This window comes from Bactrocera dorsalis, unplaced genomic scaffold, assembly GCF_023373825.1.
Source record: "Bactrocera dorsalis isolate Fly_Bdor unplaced genomic scaffold, ASM2337382v1 BdCtg041, whole genome shotgun sequence".
Classification (NCBI taxonomy): domain Eukaryota; kingdom Metazoa; phylum Arthropoda; class Insecta; order Diptera; family Tephritidae; genus Bactrocera; species Bactrocera dorsalis.
Genome location: NW_026038092.1, coordinates 37,494 through 60,653, shown reverse-complemented (window position 1 = coordinate 60,653; position 23,160 = coordinate 37,494). Strand labels below are relative to the sequence as shown.

The following is a 23,160-nucleotide window of genomic DNA, read 5'->3' as shown; positions in this document are numbered from 1 at the left end:
CAGGATGATTATGACGATCATAAATTAGACGTAGCGCTCTTAAAGTTGAGGCCACTGACTCCAAATTTTGGGGGATGGTATACATATGTTTCCATGGCAAACCTTACTGAAGGGAAATGTCAAAGCGGGAAAAAATATGGCGTTGTTTGCTGTCCAAATTCTTGTACTTTTGTAGCGCCCCTATTGAAAAACCCGTTATAAACAAACACTGGTCACACTTCTGCGAGATACTCAAAAAATTCTTTGTTGTTATTATTACTTACTAATATTACAGAACAGATCCCAACAGTACTCCTTAGCACATTTAAGTACGGAGAGGTGCATTAGAGTACATTAGAAAATTAGTGTTTCGCATCACTCAACCTGCGTAGGTGGATCAGTCTGAAATGAATTGCACCACGCAACAAATTGTACACATTAGCACTGGGCGTTCGATTGGATTATTGTCCAAAGTAGCGCTAGAAACCCCCAAATAATTTTTTTAGATCGTCTCAATATAGCATATAGCTGCCATACAAACTAAACGATCAAAATAAAGTTCTTATCTCAACAGTTTTTATTTGTAAATGTTAACTGTATTTATAGCTTCCGTGCAACCGAAGTTAACATTTTTTCTACTTTTGTATAGTTAACGAATTATTTGATTCGATTGAGCTTTATGTGTGCCCTGAACCCAACTAAACGAAAGATTGAATCGCTGAGATTACAAAGTTTATTCGCTTCTAAAGAATTTTGGAGACATTTCCTTAGAGTTAGGATGTTGCCTTCCCTAAAAATTTTCTGAGTAATTTCCAACATCTAACTCTCAGATCTGAAAATTATTTATTTTATTAAGCAGTTTATTAAGAGGACACTAGTGCTCAAGAGCACTTCTTGAGTTCTTTCGTGAAGCATAAATCTAAATATGATCTGAAAACTGTTTGGAATTCTCTTTGAACAATCTCTTATACCCAGTGGCGGACGTTGCTCAGTTCTTAACGCTCATTTCAAACTGAGAACTTTGAAGCATTCAATGAGAAAAGAAAATAGTTCGTTGATAATGGAGACGCTTTACTAAATAGTAGCCACGCATCTCATATCAGTATTGAATCGTCTGAGCTGTAGATTGCTCATGAAATATGTGAATTAGAATTTCTAATATTTGTTAAAAAGTAAAATTGAAATTAAATAATTTTAAAGTGAAAATGTTGCGTCAAATTACAGCTGCGCGTCATACCCAAACGTTCTTCCTTCAGCAGGTACATCGCAGAGGCTACCAAAGTGAGAAGGGTGTCTATGGTTACAGGCCGCTGCCAAAGCGCGTCTTTCGAGGTAATTACAAGCCAAACAATTACTAAATTGATCAAACAAGAGAATATCTTAAATATTTATAATAAGTTGGGCACAATATATGTATGTAGTTTCTATTCTTTTAGTCTGCGCAAGTAATCAGCTCATGTGGTTATAATTTTCGAGTGATAAAATCTCTACATGATTGATAAGCCTCCAGCTGCTAATCTCATTGTGTATTAATAGATGTGGTTCAGCAGATAAACATATATAATTCTATGTTTTGTTCACAAACATTTGAAGTTCCTTTTTCGCTCATTCGCGAGACCTAAGAATCTGTGAAAGCCACTATATTTTTTTGTTTTGGTATCAAGACCCCACGCATTTTGTTGTTTTATATTTATTTACTTATCAAACTCGAATACACAATTTATGTGAATTCTCTTTTATATTGTTTTTAGTTTGATAAGATTATCCGGCGCTCCCTTTACTCTTCTCTTAAATTAAGAACTCTGCATATACTCCCAAAACTAAACTCAACATTTTTCAAAATTTGTCAGTGGTATCGACGACATTTAAATAAATATAGATCAGACAATTGCCTTTACGCTCTTTTGAAGCCATTCAAGATAAATGTGTCTACAGAAAAGTATTAAGGAAAGTAACGTAACTCAGTTAATACTCCTAATCCGAAACATGGATGTTATAGTCTCACATTGATAGCTAATAAAGAGATGCTTTCTTCCGACTCGGACTTTTGATAGACATGAATGTAGTCAAAAGTAAAAGCAATAAGATGTTTGGAGGAGAGTCAGCTGGAATTGAGTTTTGAACATAATTAATAAAAATTTAAATATAACTAAATCTTTCCTAACAACTTTAAACCAAAATAATAGTTTAAACCTTGATTACATATGGTGTCAATCTTTCCATCCATAGTGTCTGATGAAGTGCTGCAGTCGAGGAATGCCCAAGGCAATGTTTATCGTTGGATCGAGGCCTATCGCAAACATGGCCACAAACTGGCAACTATCAATCCTATCAGCATCAGAGATCAGCAGAGGTTGTTATCATAAGTACCCGAACATACACACTCTCTCATATCCATTATATAGGTACACATAATACAAAAACCTATACATCCATATAATCCTCATTTGACATACATTATTCATTAACTTGGAACATAAACACTTAAATAAATATTGCGTTATATCCACAGCACCACCATCGATGAACTGAACCCTGAGTTCTATGGGCTTGCTCCATATAATTCCGTACAGCCGCAGGGTTTAATAAATTTGCCAGAATTGGGTACAGGGAAGCCTGCAACCGTAATAGAATTGGCTACGTTGTTGAAAAACATTTACTGTGGCACATCGCTTAGTGCGGAATTCGACTACATTGAGGTAATATTTTACGTCTGATACTCGCAACGTATCTACTAGTATTCCAAACTCTTCTCTACTCTTCATTTACACATATTTTGACACTCTTTGCTCATTTATGGTAATTGCAATAGAGCCTGGAGGAGCGCGAATGGCTATCGCGGCATTTTGAACAACTCGCTCTTGGATACCAGCAGCAGCAGCCGGGTTTCAGCTTCTCAGAGGATGCGCGTCGTCAAATTGCCGAACTGCTGGTCAAATCGCAAACGTGGGACAATTTTATGGCGATTCGATTTGCAAGTGTTAAACGCTATGGTGGAGAGGGTGCCGAAAGTCTACTGGCCTTCTATTGGCAATTGTTGCGTAGCGCTGCACAAGGTATGTTAAAATTAGAGCAAATGTGTTTCCATCAGATATGTGTTAACCTTTCTATCCACATTTTACTCACCTTTATTTTTACCATTAGATGGCATTGAGGATATTGTTGTGGCAATGCCGCATCGTGGACGTATGCCTCTCCAAACGACGATGTTGAATATGCGACCAGCAAAAATTTTCCACAAGCTCAGCGGCGAGTCGGAGTTTCCGGATGATGCACCGGCTATGTCTGATACTTTAAGTCATTTCCGTACGTCGCTTTTTGAGATAATATTTTGAATAAATCAAATCCATAAATTATTTTAACGCTAACCCTTTTGTTGTACTATTTTCATACTTAGATACTTCCGAGGATCTGGAGGTGGAAGGCAAGAAGATACATATGAGTTTAATAAGAAACCCATCGCATTTGGAAGTGAGTGGATATCGTCTAATTTTATCCTCCAAAACTTTACAATTTTTCTCTCCTCACATCTCCCTATTAGGCAGCAAATCCTGTGGCTATGGGCAAAACCCGCTCCAAACAACAAAGCATTCGTGATGGTGCATTCAGTGATGATCATACAAAACCCTTTGGTACTACAGTACTCAATGTTCTCATTCATGGTGACGCCGCATTTGCTGGTCAAGGTGTTAATCAGGAATGTCTGAATATGGCCTACGTGCCACACTTTGAAGTGGGTGGCAGCATACATTTGATTGTGAACAATCAGATTGGTTTTACAACACCTGGCGATCGAGGTCGATCCACCGACTACGCTTCGGATTTGGCCAAAACCATTCAAGCTCCCGTTCTACATGTGAATGGAGACAATCCCGAAATAGTCGCTTTAGTAACACAATTGGCAATGCAATATCAAAGGGAATTCCGCAAAGATATATTCATTGATATGAATTGCTTTCGTCGTTGGGGACATAATGAAATGGACGATCCAACTTTTACGAATCCACAAGTTTACCAGATCATACACAATCGCAAGTCGGTTTGTTAAAAGTATTCAAAGTGCTAAAACAATAAATCTACTAAGCATTATTATGTTTCATATCATAGATCCGTACCTGATATGTATGTGGAAAAATTAATAGAGGATGGAGTGCTCAACTCGGAACAGGCAAAATCGATGCGTTCTGATTACTGGAATTATTTGGATTCTGAATTGGCTATATCAGAGAGTTATAAGCCCGAGGCAAACTACTTTAAGAAACAATGGACCGGCTTAACAAGTGCAACAGATAATCTCACCATCTGGGACACGGGTCTTAACTATAATCTACTTAACTATATTGGACATCAGAGTGTTTCTCATCCAGAAGATTTCGTAAGTTTTTTATTCAAATAATTTAAATCTACTAAACTATAATGCCGTCTTTTAGAACGTTCATCCGCATCTGTTGAAAACCCATATTGAGGGCCGACGAAAGAAATTGGATAGCGGCGAAAAGATCGATTGGTCCACAGCGGAAGCCTTGGCGATCGGCAGTCTGATGTATCAAGGCCATCATGTACGCATTAGCGGGGAGGATGTGGGACGTGGAACCTTCTCTCATCGTCATGTCATGCTGGTCGATCAAAAGACCAATGAAATGTTCATACCATTAAATAACCTGAAAGGTGGTAACGGCGGCAAACTAGAAATTGCACACAGCATACTTTCCGAGGAGGCGGTGTTGGGCTATGAGTACGGAATGGCCATAGACGATCCGCAAAAGTTAATTATTTGGGAAGCGCAATTCGGTGATTTCGCGAACGGCGCACAAATAATGATCGACAATTACATAATCACAGGGGAGAGTAAGTTTACTTTGACTGCATAATAAATGTATGTCTAACACTGCGGCGGCTCACTAACAGTTCTTGTTATGTACGTTGTAACTTTACAGCCAAGTGGATGGACTCAAATGGCTTGGTGATGTTGCTGCCACATGGCTACGATGGCGCCGCATCCGAGCATAGTTCCTGTCGCATTGAACGCTTTCTGCAGTTGTGTGACTCCAAAGAAACCGCACCCGATGGTGACAATGTAAATGTGAACGTTGTTAATCCCACCACTTCGGCTCAGTATTTCCATCTGTTACGCCGCCAATTGCTGCGCAATTTCCGCAAACCTCTCGTAGTGGTCGCCCCGAAAATAATGTTACGTCATCCAGCTGCCACATCAAGATATGTTGACTTCCAGCCGGGCACACACTTCCACAATGTGCTGGGTGAGTTATTCTTGCATGTGGGACTTTAAAATGAATTAGAAAGCTTAATTAACCATATACTAGTTTATAATAAATATTTCTTTGAGTGGAGTTCAGTTAACTCATTAGACAACAATGTAGCACTACATTTTCGCTTTTGAATTGTATTCCTCAGGTGACCCAACTGTTGTTGCCGACCAAGTTCGTAAAGTCATAGTCTGTTCAGGCAAGCATTTCTTTGTGCTAGATGAGGAGCGCCGAAAGAGAGGCATCAACAATACGGCCCTCATACGGCTCGAGTCATTATGCCCCTTTCCAGCCTATGAACTACAACAAGAGATAGCTAAATACGCACAGGCAAAGAGTACGTAAACTTCCAACAAAAAACCGACATGTAGTTCCACTCAACTACTTACATATTATATTCTATTTTCATGTGTACAGGCTTTGTTTGGAGTCAGGAAGAGCACCGCAATATGGGCCCTTGGAGTTTTGTACGCCCTCGTTTTGAGTATTTGATCGGCAAACAGGTACATACATACATGCATACATTCGCGATATATAGTATATTATAGTATACGTATTCACCATAATGAATTTCCAACTACAATTACTGGTTAACTTCTTTTCAGCTGAAATACGTTGGCCGGTCTGAAGCAGCTACCACAGCAACTGGCATTGGCAAAGTGCATAAGCGAGAGATGGAAGAAATCGTTACGAACTCCTTTAACTAGCCTGTATTATCAAACTGCCAAGGTTTTCAGATGGCAAGGTCGGATGACTTAAATCGATTATTGCATTTAAAGACACAATTCTTAACCTTTAATATAGACTTCTTTTACCTTGAAACTACTTTACTTATCTGGTTTAATTTTATATTCTCGCAGCTTTTGGCTCAACCAACAGTGGTTTGTAATATCTGAAATCAAATCAAAGATAATTAATTCAGTCAGAATGATGAGACGAACTATTTTTCTGTAAGCTACTTCTTCGCGCAAGTGACAATTCAAGGAAATTTTGAGTTATTATTTCGAAACTTGTTATACATGTTTCTTGGCACTGTATGAACATAACTCACATTTTGTGTATCTGTCCTTCCGGTTCGCTTTATTATGTAAATGTTGGTAAATGAAATTGAGTGAGCATGTTTTCCTGAGCATACTTTTGTTTAGCGGCTGACCAAGAGCTCAGCTCTTCTCAAGTTCCTTAATTTATTGTTTTTTTTTTAAGATACGTACACGAAATTCGTCACGAACAAAATAAAAAAACATAGTTCTGTTTAAATATTTATTTTAAATACGAAAACATTTAGAAATAAGGATTTTAAAATTATTTAAGCAATAGCATGACCTGAAGCGATAAAACAGGGAAGCTTAGGCGGCTTAAAAACAAATTAGAAAACTTATTTCCATTAGAGGTGAGAGTAAATTTCGATTCAATTATACTATACATGTATATGAGTGCATTACTTATGTTTAAGTGCCTTAAATTTTCATAATCGCAATTTTTTCTTAACCAAAAATTATTAAAAAATTATGAAACTAAAATATGCTCATAACAATTACAAATTTTATAAGTTAATCCAGCACATTCAATTATCGGTTAAACTACAAAAACTCTACGAATCCAATTTCAGCTGAGGTCCGGGAATTGTACTTTATTTTGGGTTTCATCGGGTAGCACACTTGTTCTCTATACTTTCCATCCTCTTTACGCTTCAACTCTTTTTACTTTGATACTTTACTGCTCTTTAAAGCGGACTGTCTCCGTATACCTTCTCTAAGGTTTTGTAAAAATCTGCCGACACTTTGAATGCGCATCTCAACAGTCACATCCAGAAAACGATCATTAGTAAGGCTGTTATTAGCAGAATGAACGTTTCACGACAACCGGCATTATCCCATCCGCATTCCAAATCGAATTTCAGTGCCTGAAAATAGCCAAATGAATTATGAATATTAATACAAATTACTCGTTGATTTTATTTAGACCTACTACTACTTAGAACCTACTATATTTGAACCGAACGTTAATAGATGTGCATAATCGGGCCCACAAAACGTCATTAATAGAAAATCTATAAATTGTCATAACTAAGAAGAAAATTTGTATGCAAAACTATTACTTAGTACAACGAATCGCAATAATGAGGACAACTGTGCCTTGAAAAGTTAAAAAAGTGAGCGTGGTCCCACTTCCTAATAGCTTTTATGTATATGTATATCTGCCAAACCAATGAAGCTATATTATAAAATTTTTAGAAGACAAAGTATTTCGACAGCGTGATAGGTAGAATCGGATGATAACCACATCCAAAGTGCGATAAATCAATGGCTCAAGAAACCAACGACATGAAATTTCATACTCGGAATGATTACTCCGGGTGTCAAACGTGAACAATGGGCGATGTCACGACTAACCGATTAGCAATTTGAGCAACATTTTTATAATGTAAAGCTATACCAACAACTGAAGGTATTTCCCTAGCTTTGATCCTTGCAAGTTGCAATTTATGATTGCAGATTATGAAAACTTTTGTTACAGCCGAACTTAGCCTTCCTTATTTGTTCATTAAGCAGATTTTCAACTTTACTACGACTTAATCAAATTCTTACTATCTGTAAATTCATTGGGGCCAAAGATTGTTGAAACAAAATTTAAAACATCGGATTATAGAAATATTATTGTGACTAATATTCTTCGATCGCAAAAAATATTTATAGATACACTTATTAAAGATAAGATAGATCAGTCAACAACCTTCCAGCTACGGTCCCTAAATCGAATCACGGATAACACTTTTCAGTGAAACTTCTTACTGTAGAAAAGCCAATAAACCTGATCCACGCAAACTACTTTCAGTCATTGACTTTTTAAGGACATTAAGGTATTAAATTCTTACTTCCATCAACTGCTGTCCGCCTTTATTATCACAGCGGGTCTCACGCAGATCATCATCATGATCATCGCAATTGTGTCGTCCATACACTTGGCAAGGCGAATTCATGAATGTTCTGAACACAGCATCGGTCCAGGTTTGTGATGAGCAAATGTACTGTCTTCGTTTGCGCTGCCAAAACTCTACCCAACTGAAAGGCAAAGTAAAAACGAAAAAAATATTAAAAGCTATAAAATTTGCTTTGTGTGTTCTATTAACAGATTGCGGCTACGAACCCCAAATCACAATCGCAGTTCAAATCAGAATCGGACATTTTAAGTTCGGTGAGAAAAACGCTGTTCGGCAAGAAAGGTACATTCCCAGTATTGGGATTTGGTACTTTTTTCAACATTCGATTGTTGTAGCGTATATCCAATGATATATTGCGGACCCGACCCATATGTTTGAAGAAATTGGTCGGTATCTCCTTCAGTGTAGTGTTAAATAGTTGCATGTATATGTACGGCGACCTCATGCCCTAAGAAGGAGAAAAAATAGTAATTCGTGTTGAGTGTTAGCTTCGACAAGAGGATGCATTAAAAGGGCGATGCCACTCGGAACCAAGAGTTCAAATGCATACATGGCAATGTATCATAAAAAACAAAAATTAAATGTTATATGCCCTTGTACCTTAAAGGGTCGTTTTTATATAAAAGTAGTATTTAAAAATACTCAGAACTAACCTTCAAAATGCGTTCATTGAGACTACTAAACTGCGGACCACTGAAAGTTATATTCGTCAACTTCGATGGTAGATGACCCTCCATTTCACGCGCCAAATCAGTGGGTTGACCCATCTGCACCTGCTGAATGTCCTGATTCGGTCCCGAACCCTTCTTTATGATTCGAGTGAACGGTTGCGGCGCTTCAATCCAAAGTTCACGTACATTATGATGGTGCCGCAACAAATGAGGTATATTGAAGTGTTCCAAATGCGAGTATGCGGTAAGTTTGAGCGAGCGCAGATGTGGCAATGAGTCTAAACAACCATATTCAAAGTAATGCAAACGAAAATTGGAGATGTCTAACATTTCCAAATCCTCATTGACACCGTCGAAACTATTATTATTAAGCGAGGTTATTGGATTGCCCGAGAGCATCAATTTCCTGTGAACGTTCATTCAAAAAGCAATAGTAAAAGTACAGTTTAACTGAATAAAGAACGTCTAAGACAAACCTTAAATGTGGCAGTGATTGTGTCATTAGCGGTACATTAGTCAAGTCATTATTGGACAAATCTAGCATGCGCAAATTACTCATGTTGAAGGCCAATTCTTGCGGAATCGACGGCAGTTCGTTATAACCCAAGCGCAGTTCGCGCAAGTACTTTAAGCGTATCTCGGGAATAGTGCTCAAAGAAACATTCTCCATTCCTAGTTTAATTAGTGAGTTTTCCAGACCCATGAACGACTTGTCCATCACTTTGAGATCACGGTTGTGTGAGAGGTCAAGCGCAGCGAGTCGAGGCATTGTGGCGAAAACTGCGTCGTCTATCCGCAGCAAGTAATTGTAAGAAATGTCCAGGAAGCGCAGAGACTATAAAATTATTGGAATATATTAAACAAATTCTCCACGGCTACCAGGTATATCTCCCATAAATTATACAAACCCTGAACTTATTGGATAAGTCCATGCTGTGTATAGTTGAAATAAAGTTATTAGATAAGTGCAGCTCACAAAGCGTTAAAGCGGCCAAGCTGGACAGGGATGATGAGGGTATTTTGAGCAGCATATTGTGCGAAACGTCCATTCTGTTAGGAAATGGAAAATACAGTTAAAGTTCTATGCAATGGATTCTATTTTTACTTTTCCATGCCGCCGTTATAGAAAAGATTGTCAGGCAAACCTCGTAAATGGTTATGTGACAGATCGATAACGCGCAAGGCGTAAATGGGTTTGAAGATGTCCTGGGGTATGTCCGTTAAGTAATTGTGATCCAGATATATTAACTAATTAAAATAGGAAAAATATTTAATTTCTAAAAATATGTATTCCTCATTCCACTCACCTGCAGCTGCTTGGTATTTTTAAACGCATCGAAATCCAGCTCGCGTATACTATTATAAGACAGGTCCAGCCATTGCAGATGCGGCATATTACCGAACACATCTCGCGTTGCATTCTGTTGATTTGTTTTATACATTATAAGCCGATTTTTATGTTTTTTAGAAACTTACCATCAGTGAGTTATAGCCCATGTATAGGTGGGTCAATGAAATCTCCGCTGGCCGGAAGTAGCCTGGATGTATCAGAGATATATTGTTGTGTGACAAGTCCAGTAACTTTATATTTGAATGGTGCATTGAACCTGGAGATAAAGCTGATGATAAAAGTGTATTCAAAATCCGAACTGAGGTTCTTACCGTGATCAGCTCGACCCGCCCACGAACTATTGTACATTAGCATTTTGATTTGATTGTGGCTCACATTTACATTTAGAGTGGATAAGGTGCCCACCTAGAAGTTAATTCAATTCGTTTTTATGTGGGTATATCTTTTCAAAAGTGACGGGTCACTTACTTGATCAAAATAGTCGAAGTTGAAATTCGGTAAGTTATTGAAAGCCATGTCGAGAATTTCCAATTTTGGTAAGTTCTGTTTTTTAAATATAATAACCGTTAATAAACAGTAAGACAGATTTTTTAGCAATAAAGAAACGCCTAGCAGTCTAGATGTGGAGCAGGTTTCCGCATCTCTATACACAACACAAAAATGGAGGCAACGAAACTACTTAAGGCAAGTTTGACCGATTTCGGATAATACGAGTTTTCGTATTATGTTTTGATTTTTTTAGACAGGGATTCGTAGAGATTACACACTCCGAGATTATCTTATTAAAAATAAAAGTAGCTAATTTTCAGCTTTCTCTAGCGGATCAGACTGAGCAATCTAGTGTTCGTTTAAAAACTTCAAATTTCATTAATACTTGTATTACTACGAATATAGTACTGCTGTAAATACATATGTACATATATGGACCAGTTTTTATCAATATTTTATACCTGGAACGACTCGTCAGCTAAATTATTTAGTTTATTGCCGCGCAAACTGAGGTGTTCCAGCTCATCCAAATTCATAAAGGCTCTTCGTTCGACACGTTCGATCTTATTGTCGTCCAAATGTAATTTCCTCAAAGCCTCCAGGTCAAAGAATGTATGTTGCGACACTTGTGTTAGGTGATTAAAGCGTAGCGATATCTCCTCCAATTTGGAATGGATGTCACCCTGTCAAATGTAAGAACATATACATATATCACAAGGCATTTTGTCTCTAGATAATCAATTCTCAGATGTTTACTTGGAAAGTGCCCTTCATGACCTGCTCGATGCGATTGTCGTGCAGTTCCAGCAGCCGCAGATTTTTCAAGAAGTGGAAACTGGTATCGCTCATGCTGGTGATTTTGTTGTTGCTAAAGTCCAGTTCTTGCAGTGAGGTCAAATGCCGCAACGGATCGGCCGGCAGCGCCGTGCCCGTGAAGCCATGCGAGATTTTTAACGAAATCAGCGAGTGACCAATCTAGGGCATCAAAATAAACGTTGTATGTGTTCACGTAACATATTGAAGAACAAATCATAATTATCCGAAATGTACAATAACAACAGCTCACCTCGTGAAATGCGTCGTTTTCTATTGTTTGTATACCATTCTCGCTGAAGTCCAAATGCTTAAGGCCGCGTACATGTTTGAAGGCATGTGATTGTATGGTCGCGAGTGTGGCGCGAGTGATTTGTAAATCCTCTAGCTCCACACCGAAATCCTTGAAGTCGTCCGGACCTATTGTTGTGGCACTACCCATGCGCGACATTGACAACGAACGCATATTCCGCATTCTGGTCATACTTTTTGCAAATAAATACAAATGTTTTTGCTGCTAAGCAATGTCAAATACGAGACTTACTTGCGTAGGGTCTGAAGATTTGTTGGGTCGTTCTTATCCCCGCTTAAGTCCAATTTGAGCAGGGTGTACTGCATGGCGTTGAAAGTCTCCAGCGGCTGCTCGATCTTGATCTTGTTGTCCCGCAAGCTAATAACTCTGCATTACGGTATATATGTATATATATGTAAATATGAAAGAGGTATTAACCATTTACTGCAATTCGCTGTAGTGGATTTGTGAAAGCTCTGGAGACTCAACATACATACATTATTTATAAATAGAAATCAAACTTATTTGTAAATTGCGAAATTCACTAAGCTCTCGTACTGTTAGCTCGCTTCTGTCAGTTAGTGTGTAACCATTTAAAAAATGGTCAAAAAGGTCACTTAGTAATCGGCAATACCGGTGGCTGAGTACCTAACGGTATATGGTAATTACCATGCCATTATATTTAAGTGCCCTGTATAACAGTCAGCAGAAGCCATATTGTTTACTTTTAACAAGGTGCAAATATTTCCCCCAATTCGGTCGTCTGCAAGCGTTTCTTGCTTAGTTTTATTTTTCACTGTGGTTGGTTGATCAGTACTTTCCATTGGTTTCGTGAACCATTTATAAGTTGAAGCATTTTTTTTTTTAGTTTGCGTCAACATATTGCGGCAATCGGATTAGAATGGCAGTGAATGCAACACGGCGCCGTCATCTGTTTCGCCTTAGTAGACTACGCTCGCAATACTCAAGCGCACACACGAGCTGTTGTACCACTTTTAGCCTCCACATACCGACGCGACAGCTCATGGAACACATCAATGCTACCAATATGCCCACTCATATGCGTATATACTGGTAAATATGTATGTGAACTACCTATAGTTTTGTATGACGTATTAACCTCAGGAAAGTATTTTAAGCTTTGCTTTCAAAAATAAGTAGTTTGCTACCCCAACCCTTAATGGGTAACCGGACATTACCTCGTACTCACCTTAACACATCGAAATTGTTAAATAGTTTGTGATGTAAGTGCGTTAAGTTGTTGCCCGACAGATCTAGGATCTGCAAACTGTTGACTAAGCTGTCGAAAGCCAGCGGCGATACGTTAGTCAGGCCGCAGTAACGCATATAGATCTCTCTTATTTTGGCCGGTTTGAAGGCGTCCTCCTAGGCGTAGCATATAAAGAAGTAGAATCAATATTATGCAGATATTCTATTGATTCCAGCAAATCACTCACCCTAAGAGTGTGTATGGGATTACCATCGAAGAATGTTCTGTTCACAATATCGAAGTTCTTGAAAGAATTTGGTGGCAACATATCAATGTTATTGTATTCTAAATGCAAATTGTCCAAATTAAGCTTTGTGGCGGATTTAATGTCGTATGTGTCGTTGCCACCCAAGGACCATATCACATTATGGGATATGTCCAGAGTACGCAAACTTTTCAAAGGTCCAAGCGCATCATATGGTATCTCGGAAAGAATATTGTCAGTCAGTAAAAGCTTGGTTAATCGCGGCATTCCATCCACAAAGACATTAGGATCAATTTCAAACAAATTGTTGCCACTCAAATCCAATGTTTCTAATATAAGTAAGCCCGAGAAGCTATGTGCCATCAGCATGGATATACAATTATCTCGTAAAATCAACCATTGCAGTGAGTCCTCAAGGCCACGAAAAGAGTCGTGCTGCACATGGGTGATATGGTTGTTTCCCAAATCAAGGTGGCGCAACTTCTGAAGATGTCGTATGGACTTTGAAGGTATCTCAACGAGATCATTTTGGGGTAGCAATAGCTCCCAAAGTGACCGTTCTAAACCGGTGAAGGCATCGTCGGGTATTTCCGTCAAATGATTGCCACTTATTTTCAAACGATACATGCCTGAGAAATTCGGAAAGCAATTTTAATTACAAAATAATGTAAATATGTTTAGATCTCATGGGTAAAGAGTTCCTAACCTGTCGATTGCAAGAAATATGACTCTATTTCCCGCAAACCGGTGTTTTCCATATGTAGCGAAAAGACCTTATTCATAATAGAATTTAGATGTAAAACAATTAAACCGTTATCGCAAGTGTGCAAAAATCTTTCAATAAAAACATTCTTGTTTGCTATGATTTTTCGATCCTCACCTTCGATTCGTTCACCATTTTAGGTAACGCCGGAAATGGCACGTCTTTACAGTGAACTATACCTAGATCCGGCGCCGATTTCGAACACGTGCAAAGTGCGTTTTGTGTGCATGGTGGATTGCGTGAATCGTCCATTTCATACATGTGCATCGAGGCGCGCGCCAAGGACATCCATATCATTATCATAAGCGTTATGATGAGGAAGGCATAGCCGAATTTGAAGAAGAACTCCAATCCCTAACAAAAATATTCAAAAACGATATTAGTACTACAATATATTTTCTGTACTTATTGTGAGTTCATATCACATATCGGAGCTTATTTACATTTATTAGTCTCGTAAATAAATACAAATTTCACATCGAGTCCTTGTTTTCGAACAATGCTTCAACTAAAAAATAAAGATTCGACTGGAAGAACAAAAGTTACATTGACGAGAAAGTTTACGATTTTCTCACGACCAACCTACTTCTGGCACATACACTTTCCTTTGATAAAGTTTTAAGTTCGCCAGTTAATACACAATATTACAAAGGCGATATAAACACTTACATGGGCATTCCATGTAATTTATTTAAACTAAATACTAAACTCAATTATATCGTAAATTTTTACAGGACGAACATAAAGCACTGCAAAATATATATTTTTTTTAATTTTCATATGTCCTGATATGTCCTGTCTGTATTGCTTTTCCTTAATATACGGGACACACTCAATCCTATGAATGTATCCTCATTCTTGTCGATGTGCATACACCGAAGCCGTAAGAGTGCCGCATTGGCGATTTATTTTTGCATGCAAAATTCATATATTTTTAAGCAATTTTGGCAATTTAATTTTCACTTTATTAATGCACATTATCATATTAAATCACGTACCATTATCGCTGTTTGTATATTTTACACGTTGAGCAGCATTCGCATATGTACTTATGTATTTGAAGTGTTTTATTGCTCCCGGAGTAGATCAAAAAACGTTCGCGACGTCCGACCCACTTAAATTTTTTCAATCTGTGATTTTCGAATAAAAGTATAAAAACACGAAACTGTTCTGTATTTTTGTTAAAAGCTGTTAGGACAAGTTGTTGATGCTGATTGTAACGTCGTGCCTCTCCGATCGGATTTCTGATTTTGAAACAGGACACTTAAGGAATTTTTTTCACACAAATAAATATATTTTGTTGAAATAAAAATGTTGTCTTGCAATTGGCAAATGTGCACCGTTTGTTCAAAGTCTTCTGCTTTGTGCTGAAACACGTCCGGACCTCAGCACTTCAACTGTCGTTCTGATACTTGCTTGCTCTGAGGCACACTTCAAATACTTATGTAAAAGAAAGCAGCTTAACCTGCACACTAATTGGATTGAACCATATTGTGGCATATTGTTCGGATATTCTCAGCTACTACGTACGTTTTTAAACAATTGTTGGTGTGAATTCCACGTTCGGCGCAATTTATATTTGCTTGTTTTGCTTTGTCCGCGTCAGATTTGGAAGCATCTGGATGCGTACAGCACTTAAAATACACTTTCGTTTAATACTCTTAATTATTTATTATTGCATTCCAAATCTGTTTAGAATATGGTGACCACAACAAAGAGCGCAAGAAAGACAAAATACTGGAAGGATCAAGATTATTCCAACGAAATTTCAAGTTTCAAGGCTTTTAAAAAACCTAACGGTATGAGTGAAGGAACACTTTAAGTGTGAGGTTATTTCATTGGTAATTTCTTAATATTTATTATCGATAGTTTACAGCAATTAATAACATAAACAATTATAATTTTATGATTCCATTTATTTTTAGTAAATATAATATTGAATTCAAGCACTCAACTGTGTTTACTTCAATTGAATAAAATAATTAAAATAATAAATAACTTTAGTTAATGCAATGTTTTAATTTTACGGTACAACCAGCTGTAATATGTGTTCTCTTTAGATGCCTCCTTATCTGTAAAAAAAAATCTATGAAATCAATTAATACCAAAAAGAAAAGAAACTAACCATCGGATTGAAAATATTCTGAAATACCAGGAGGGCAAATGTTATTCATATTGTAATAGAAAGTAGATTTTACTTCTCGAAATTTGTTTTCCGAACGCATTGATATAAGGCGTTCATGCGGATCTTTGCTGTAAGCATATTGGAAATTTGAATATTAATATGCTCCTATAACACAATGTAAACTGACTCACCCTTCCAAATGTTCACGCACATCATGTGCAGATAGCGATATTTCTATTTCGTCCACTAAATTTTCGTCGATGCTATCTAGAAAACGTGGGGGCTTGCTTAAAAGTTGCTCACATACCTCGCTATATACTAAAGAAAAAATTATACAAGGAAAATAACAAAACGACAAGATATATTGATAGCCCTCTGCCGATATCGCTTACCGTTACTCAAATTTAGATTGATATCTATCATAAGCAAATGTTCCAAAGCACAATGCACTTGTAATAGCTTGGCCAGACGCTCAGACACCTCGTTTTCATCAAAACTGCTATTCTTAAAACCTATTGTTTCTTCATGTTCGAATTTATTATCTCTCTTTGTTTTATTATGCAATAATATTTTGCGCATCGCCACCGGGTCTGGACGCACAGCATTGCGCAGTGACTTGCGCACATCTGGCATTGAAATTTTCTCATCGTTATGTTGCGAATCAAAAAGACTGTAAAATATATATATATTTTAATAACATATATTATACATAAAGCTGCTAACGTAGATTGCCTAACTTTTTGCTTTTCAAATCGTTTGAACTACATATTTTACTTTCATCAAATATGAGTTCATAGTCTTTGTACAGTTTTTCCAAACCGATTTCTAATAGCAATTCCAAAGGTTCGGTGCCCGTGAGACATGGTATGGCCAAGCGTTTATTCGCAACCTCGGTAATGATTTCTGCCAGTCGATTCTTATTTGTTGGTGTATTCTAAGCAAAACGAAAGAAGAAATTGAAATGTAGTAGAAAGCAAAGTTCTAAAAATACTTATTTACGATAAGTTGCATTTTTTCCATCTTTTTAAACATTTAAGGGATTAGCATTTTTACCTTGTTAAAAAACTAATAGCTTAACAGCTGCAAGTCAAATATGTATTATTGAATAATATGTTATTATGGCACTTACCACAATATTGCAGTGAGCTGCACACTTAAATAGAATCGTAAAAGCCATTTTTAGATCTTTATATGAAGAGCAACCTAAAAAATATCTAAGTATATATATGTATACCACTAACACACTAATTGTTTTAGCTTACGTCTCAAAATTTCCCACAATTTATCTGTAAGGTCTGTAAGTTGCCGGAACTTTATGCGTTGCACAACAGATTCTATATCGCACTTGATTCCACTCTCTGCGCTCTGCATATCTCCTAAACCGGCAATTTCAGTAAATGCCCTGCTAATACTTTCTCGCAGTTCCCTTATATCTATCCCGCTATGGAAATATTTAAAATCAATTAAAAACATTTCTAATACATAAATATAGCTCACTCACCAGCCACAGCGGTAAACAAGAACTTCATTTCCTCCTTCAGCATCACATTTATCCAAACCCTTGTACGCTATTATATCGTTTTTAATTACAGTCAATATCCGTAATTGATTCATGAAATCTTCTGTTAATTCATTACAAGCATCTAGTCGAAAAGTTTGCCGCAAAGTGACTTCACATGACGTTAAATCAATTAGAGAAGGTAAAGCTGCAGTGGAGGACCAACAACACCTCACAGAAATGTGGGACTTTATTTGATATATGTTCTCAATGTAGGTTTCCACTGGACCAGTAGAAATTCCAATATTAAGCGACATATGTTGCTGCATTAGAGATTCTACTTTTACTTCATTCACTTGTATCACCCCAGAAAAAGAAATAATCCCTCGGCTAAAATAACCGGAAACAAATTCATATTGCAAAAGTAGAGTTTTATCCGCATCAGCTCCATTACAAAGAATCCATATTGAACCTTTTGCATCAGGATCTACAAACTGAAAATTTTCCTTACACATCAAAGAACGTGCTTTTTTTATTGGAATCCCTTTCTGGCATTCCTCTTCAACTTTCCAAGAATTTCCTTGACCTATCTTTATATTTAATGAAATATCTTCTATGGCATCCACCACACAATCATCTTTCAATGGGCTGCCAGTTAGGTCCATATCTATTTTACCAGCGTCTTCTTTATTAATCAGTAATTTTCTTGGTGATGTGTAGATTTTGTCGCTTATACTACGATCCTAAAAAATAAATAAAATATCTTAGGATGCAACTAACGTGAATTTCAATTTAGATTATAACCTCTTGATAAATGAATACAACTTTGCCCCCACATCTATCCTGTCCAACAATTTTGCTTAAATATGTTGGAGGTTCGGAATATATTAGTGTATATGATTCACCATATTCACGTAATAAAAATGCGTAAACATTAGCCAAGTGAGTCGACATATTACCAAAATTGTATGACGTGAAACAAACAAATTCAAATAAATTTTAAAAAGCAATAAAAAGTTTTCAAAAGTTCAAAACGAACAAGTCTGTAACAGGGTTGACTTTGTTTACAAAAAAAACAATAATAAAGATGGTGCAGGGTTGACTAGGTTGCAAAAAAATAATAAATAGCACTTATTTCAGAATCCTAAAACATTGTTTATATATTTACGAGAACTTAAACCGATGAAATATATTATCTAGCTTATTTATATATTATTATTACTTTACAAATAATTATTTATCAATATTTTCTGCAATTATTCTTTGTTCACTCCAATGGGTTAATTAAAATGCAACAATGCTAAGCTGTATTGATAAATCGATAACCGATTTCGAGTCTTCAGAATTAATCAGAATTGTTTACGTTATTGACACGACATAAAATATTTTCTTTGCATCTTTTTGAAAACTAATATTGTTATTAGATATACTAAAAATAAATATAAATCAAATAAGAAAATGATTTCTTCTATGGATACCAATGAAGCAAACAATATGCAATCAGATTTAGTGAAAATACAAGACGAAGAGGAAGCCATTAATTCCAATTTAGAAAACCTACTTTCCAAGCAGTCAATTCTAGACTCCAAAATGAATGCAATTTGTTATTTCCTGGGTGCCCTTAACACAGTAAGCACAGACTCTAAAAAATTAAGCTCACAAATTTCTCACACCTCCGATTTAGCCGAATCTGTTAGTGCTAAAGTACGTTCTGTAGATATGGCACGGAGTAGAGCATCTGAATGCCAGAAGCGGGTTCACGATTTGATAGATCTGCAGCTTTGTAGTCAAGGTGTTTTGAATGCCATTGAGGAAGAAGATTATGAAAAGGGATCTGCACTCATTGGACGCTTTTTATCAATTGATCAAAATGTTTTACGGCGTACAGCTGGTGACGTCGGATCAAACGGTTCGGTTACATCGGTAAGCGATGCGGTCCATACACTAGAAAAGGCTACAGAGAAAATGCGAAAGCTCGTTGTTATCCGTTTTGACGAAGCAGTTAATAAAGATGACTTAGCTTCCGTCGAACGTTTCTTGAAATTATTCCCGTTATTAGGTATGCATCAGGATGGTATTGAGAAATTTGGAAAGTACATTTGTATGAAATTAGCGGTAAAATGTGAAAAGGAACTGCGATCGTCTTTAGATATTGCAAAGGCAGAGAACCGCTTATCAGTGGCGTTTGCTGACACCTTAACGACATTGCTTGAAAATTTCGCCAGAGTAATTGAGGTGAACAAACCTATTATAGAGACATACTACGGATCTGGTTATCTTATTATCTTAGCCACATTACTACAAAATGAATGTGATTTAGAGGTGAAGAATGTAATTTTAGAATTTAATAAAAATCGGCGTATTGCGGATCTAATTCAACAAATCAACGAATACAATCGATCAATGGGTGGCAATATGCCTTCCCTTATTCAATTTCAAAAACAATCATTAAACACTGATAAACCACAACCAAAAGATTTGGATGCTTTAATACTGGAATTAACAATAATGCATTCTCGTGTTGAATTATACTTCAGATTTTTGAAGCGTAAAGTTAAGTCGGACATTGAGGCAAGTGACAAAGACGCAAATGAAAAAGAACAGCAAATTCAACGCTTATCAACCATATTAAATAATTCAGATCTTAGTCGGAAAATGCAGGAGATACTAAGCACTTATCTGCTCTTCGAAAGGCATTTCATGGAAGAAAGTGTGTATAAAGCAATAATTTTAGATACATTCGAGGTGGGTCAACAATGTTCCTCTATGGTAGATGATGTTTTCTACATTTTACGCAAATGTATTCGTCGATCATTAACAACACAATCAGTAAATGGATTATGTGCAGTAATTAATAACACCGCTTCCTGTTTATGCAACTTCATAAGTGCATTGAAAATTCCATTAAAAAATGGATATCCTTCTGGTTACACAGATTTGGCTTATAGTGCAATACAAAGTGCTGTGCAACATGGCAAATTGCAATCAAGCGACAGTGAAAAAGCACGCAGCAATTTTATAAATCGCTTGAATAATGCCGATATGTCAACGGAATTCCTTGAAACATTGTGGGAAACAGTGGAACAAGACATTAAAAATACATTCCCCTCTTTATCAGTTACAGAGCAGCGAATCGTAGATAGCTGCATAGCTGAATTAAGAAATGTAAGAGATACTTTGAAAGCCTGTGTGAATTTCGGCATGACACAATTAAGGTCCAGTGCTATTAAACCTCGCTTAAATCCTTGGATTGATCAATTCTTCAATTATAGCCATATATTATCCGAAGAAGAACTAGCCGACTACGAAGCTGGAGAAACTTTTATCCAAACTCTTATTGTGCAACTCGATGCGTTTTTAAGTCAATTTAAAAATGTACTAACACCACGAAATTTTGACGCTTTTGTTAGCATTTTGACATCAGATACAACATCTAGACTGGAGAGAGCTATCAAGAAATCGTCATTTAATCGGTTGGGAGGTCTTATACTTGACCAGCAAATTCGTGCCCTCAGCTCATATTTAACTGGCGTGACATCGTGGTCCGTGCGCGATAAAATGACACGTCTAACGCAGATAGCGACTATCTTAAATCTGGAAAAAGTTGAAGAGCTTTCAGACTATTGGGGACCGGATAATGAAAATGAGTCTCCTTCTTGGCGGCTAACGCCTCAAGAAGTGCGAACATTATTAGCATTACGTATCGATTTTCGGATAGATGACATTAAGCGCATTAAATTATAAATCCTTACTAAATATAAATATATATAAATACATTAATACATACACTTTATATTATAATATTTAAAATGCTTTAACAAAATACCCACATATATAATATAAATAAAAAGAAATCAAAATTATATTATCACGTACTTATTTTACAATATACATATGTAAATGCAATTTTTACTTTTTTCCAAGTTCAAATTTTACATCAAGACGTGCGGAATATTTTGTGCTATCCGTTTCAAAATTGTTTTTGCTGTGGACCAACTTAATTCCTCCATCAACAGACGTTTTACTGTCTGCACTACGCCAAAGGTTGGCTAATGCTTCTAGCGATAAGTCCGTATTTTGTCGACGGCTGTCGTGATCAGCGCTTAATGTTAGATCCAATTGGCGATGATATCTTTGAAGATGCTCTAGATGTGGTTTTTCATCATACAACCTTTGACACATTGCTGCAGAAGACATCAGCATTAATAGAAGAATATATGGTGACGTTAGTCTTCTCATTGTTTTTAAAAGATATCCAACTAATCCAAATCACACTCTTAGAGTGAAAGACCATCGGACATTATTTATGTATAAGAGATGTGTTTACGTTATGTGGAACATCTTATCTCTTTATTGATAACAATGAAGGCAATTTGAAATACATAAATATGTGTATATGCTTTTATTTTTTAAATGATCATGCGAACTTTTGTGAGGGTGTATATTATTAAATAATTTGGAAACGATAATTTTTACGGAATCACTTTTTCCTATAGTCGTGATGAACATGTAAACGTCCTGAAAAACGTGTATTTCCGGAATTCATGGAATTGCTATTGTGTGTCACTTTGACTGACCCCTCGATCTGTGTTTTGCTATCAGCACTACGCCACAAATTGGCTATAGCTTCTAGAGCAATTTCTGTTTCGTCGTTATTCTCATCATGTTCAGCTGACAAATTTATATCAATTTGACGACGAGCTCTTTGTGAAGACATCATTTGAATAGTTCCAGCATCGGTTCTCGGCATTATCATACACATTATGGAAATTACATTACCATATAGAAATAATAGAAATACGAATAACTTAATGTCCATAGTATAACGCAACGAATATCCACTAATAAATATTAAATATATGAATCGAAGCTACAAAAAACCGCTTATCGGTTCGCTGATAATCAATGACTAAAATAGCTACTACGTACAAGCCAGGCTCACGGTATAATACGTGTACTTACATTTTAGATGAAAAGTACTGTTTATATTCTACAATTAATATACATACATATATGTATATATTTTTACTCGAGAATTATATGTATGTATATTATCAATCCATTTCTGACCTTTATATGTACATATGTATAAATGTATGTAGTATTTTGTATATACAACAGTCGAGTTTGAAGTGAAATCTTCCTAAATTAATTATTGTAAAAAAATATTACCGTTCATGAGTTATTTTGCCTGGTCATACTAGCAAATGATCCCATTACACACTCTAGTGGCAAACATGAAAACAAATTATTGAAATGGAATAAGGATTTTTAAAAATAACGGTATATACATACATACTCGCTTTATTAGATGAAAAATGAAATTCTTCGTTGTACGATTTTAACTTCCAATATGCTTTGAATAAACTGCGTTGAATATTTAAATTAGTTTTCTAAATGCCAAATAACAAAAACCAATATAAAACATTTTGCACCCCTTGGATAATAAGGGGTATTCTCTTGCTCTTGCAAGATTGCAGATTGCAAAAATACTAC

The 23,160-nt window shown here is 36.5% G+C and overlaps 4 protein-coding genes across 7 annotated transcripts; 2 read left to right on the top strand and 2 right to left on the bottom strand.

Moving 5' to 3' along the window:
• Positions 1–1,071: 1,071 nt before the first annotated feature.
• Positions 1,072–6,076, top strand: LOC105232512 (probable 2-oxoglutarate dehydrogenase E1 component DHKTD1 homolog, mitochondrial). 2 transcript variants are annotated; one of them, XM_011214202.4, is made up of 13 exons: positions 1,072–1,311; positions 2,209–2,332; positions 2,492–2,678; positions 2,792–3,035; positions 3,124–3,285; positions 3,377–3,450; positions 3,521–4,014; positions 4,087–4,354; positions 4,410–4,827; positions 4,917–5,240; positions 5,395–5,583; positions 5,664–5,749; positions 5,852–6,076. In XM_011214202.4, the coding sequence occupies exons 1-13, from the start codon at positions 1,185–1,187 to the stop codon at positions 5,951–5,953; spliced, it is 2,799 nt and encodes a 932-aa protein (XP_011212504.2). In that variant the 5' UTR covers positions 1,072–1,184; the 3' UTR covers positions 5,954–6,076. The 2 variants fall into 2 exon arrangements, with proteins under 2 accessions (XP_011212504.2, XP_019848204.2); XM_019992645.3 differs by having other exon boundaries at positions 1,138–1,311; positions 2,209–2,384.
• A 670-nt stretch (positions 6,077–6,746) lies between these two features.
• On the bottom strand, positions 6,747–15,466 carry LOC105232511 (chaoptin). Of its 2 annotated transcripts, none has more exons than XM_011214200.3 (20): positions 15,040–15,466; positions 14,159–14,395; positions 13,985–14,051; positions 13,261–13,907; positions 13,014–13,189; positions 12,056–12,190; positions 11,765–11,996; positions 11,455–11,673; positions 11,160–11,381; positions 10,678–10,752; positions 10,521–10,614; positions 10,335–10,465; positions 10,166–10,279; positions 9,964–10,106; positions 9,767–9,908; positions 9,335–9,693; positions 8,841–9,264; positions 8,394–8,635; positions 8,122–8,308; positions 6,747–7,149 (listed from the first exon to the last, which is right to left on the bottom strand). In XM_011214200.3, the coding sequence occupies exons 1-20, from the start codon at positions 15,040–15,042 to the stop codon at positions 7,048–7,050; spliced, it is 3,951 nt and encodes a 1,316-aa protein (XP_011212502.1). In that variant the 5' UTR covers positions 15,043–15,466; the 3' UTR covers positions 6,747–7,047. The 2 variants fall into 2 exon arrangements, with proteins under 2 accessions (XP_011212502.1, XP_049317435.1); XM_049461478.1 differs by having other exon boundaries at positions 11,765–11,987.
• A 470-nt stretch (positions 15,467–15,936) lies between these two features.
• On the bottom strand, positions 15,937–23,095 carry LOC105232510 (protein zwilch). Of its 2 annotated transcripts, XM_029553031.2 has the most exons (10): positions 22,964–23,095; positions 22,837–22,889; positions 17,668–18,407; positions 17,429–17,607; positions 17,296–17,369; positions 16,904–17,100; positions 16,559–16,836; positions 16,358–16,484; positions 16,167–16,294; positions 15,937–16,113 (listed from the first exon to the last, which is right to left on the bottom strand). In XM_029553031.2, the coding sequence occupies exons 3-10, from the start codon at positions 18,327–18,329 to the stop codon at positions 16,046–16,048; spliced, it is 1,713 nt and encodes a 570-aa protein (XP_029408891.2). In that variant the 5' UTR covers positions 18,330–18,407; positions 22,837–22,889; positions 22,964–23,095; the 3' UTR covers positions 15,937–16,045. The 2 variants fall into 2 exon arrangements, with proteins under 2 accessions (XP_029408891.2, XP_011212500.2); XM_011214198.4 differs by lacking the exons at positions 22,837–22,889; positions 22,964–23,095 and adding an exon at positions 18,469–18,715.
• On the top strand, positions 18,997–21,527 carry LOC105232508 (conserved oligomeric Golgi complex subunit 4). Its single transcript, XM_011214196.4, has one exon. The coding sequence runs from the start codon at positions 19,123–19,125 to the stop codon at positions 21,406–21,408; it is 2,286 nt and encodes a 761-aa protein (XP_011212498.2). The 5' UTR covers positions 18,997–19,122; the 3' UTR covers positions 21,409–21,527.
• Positions 23,096–23,160: the final 65 nt, after the last annotated feature.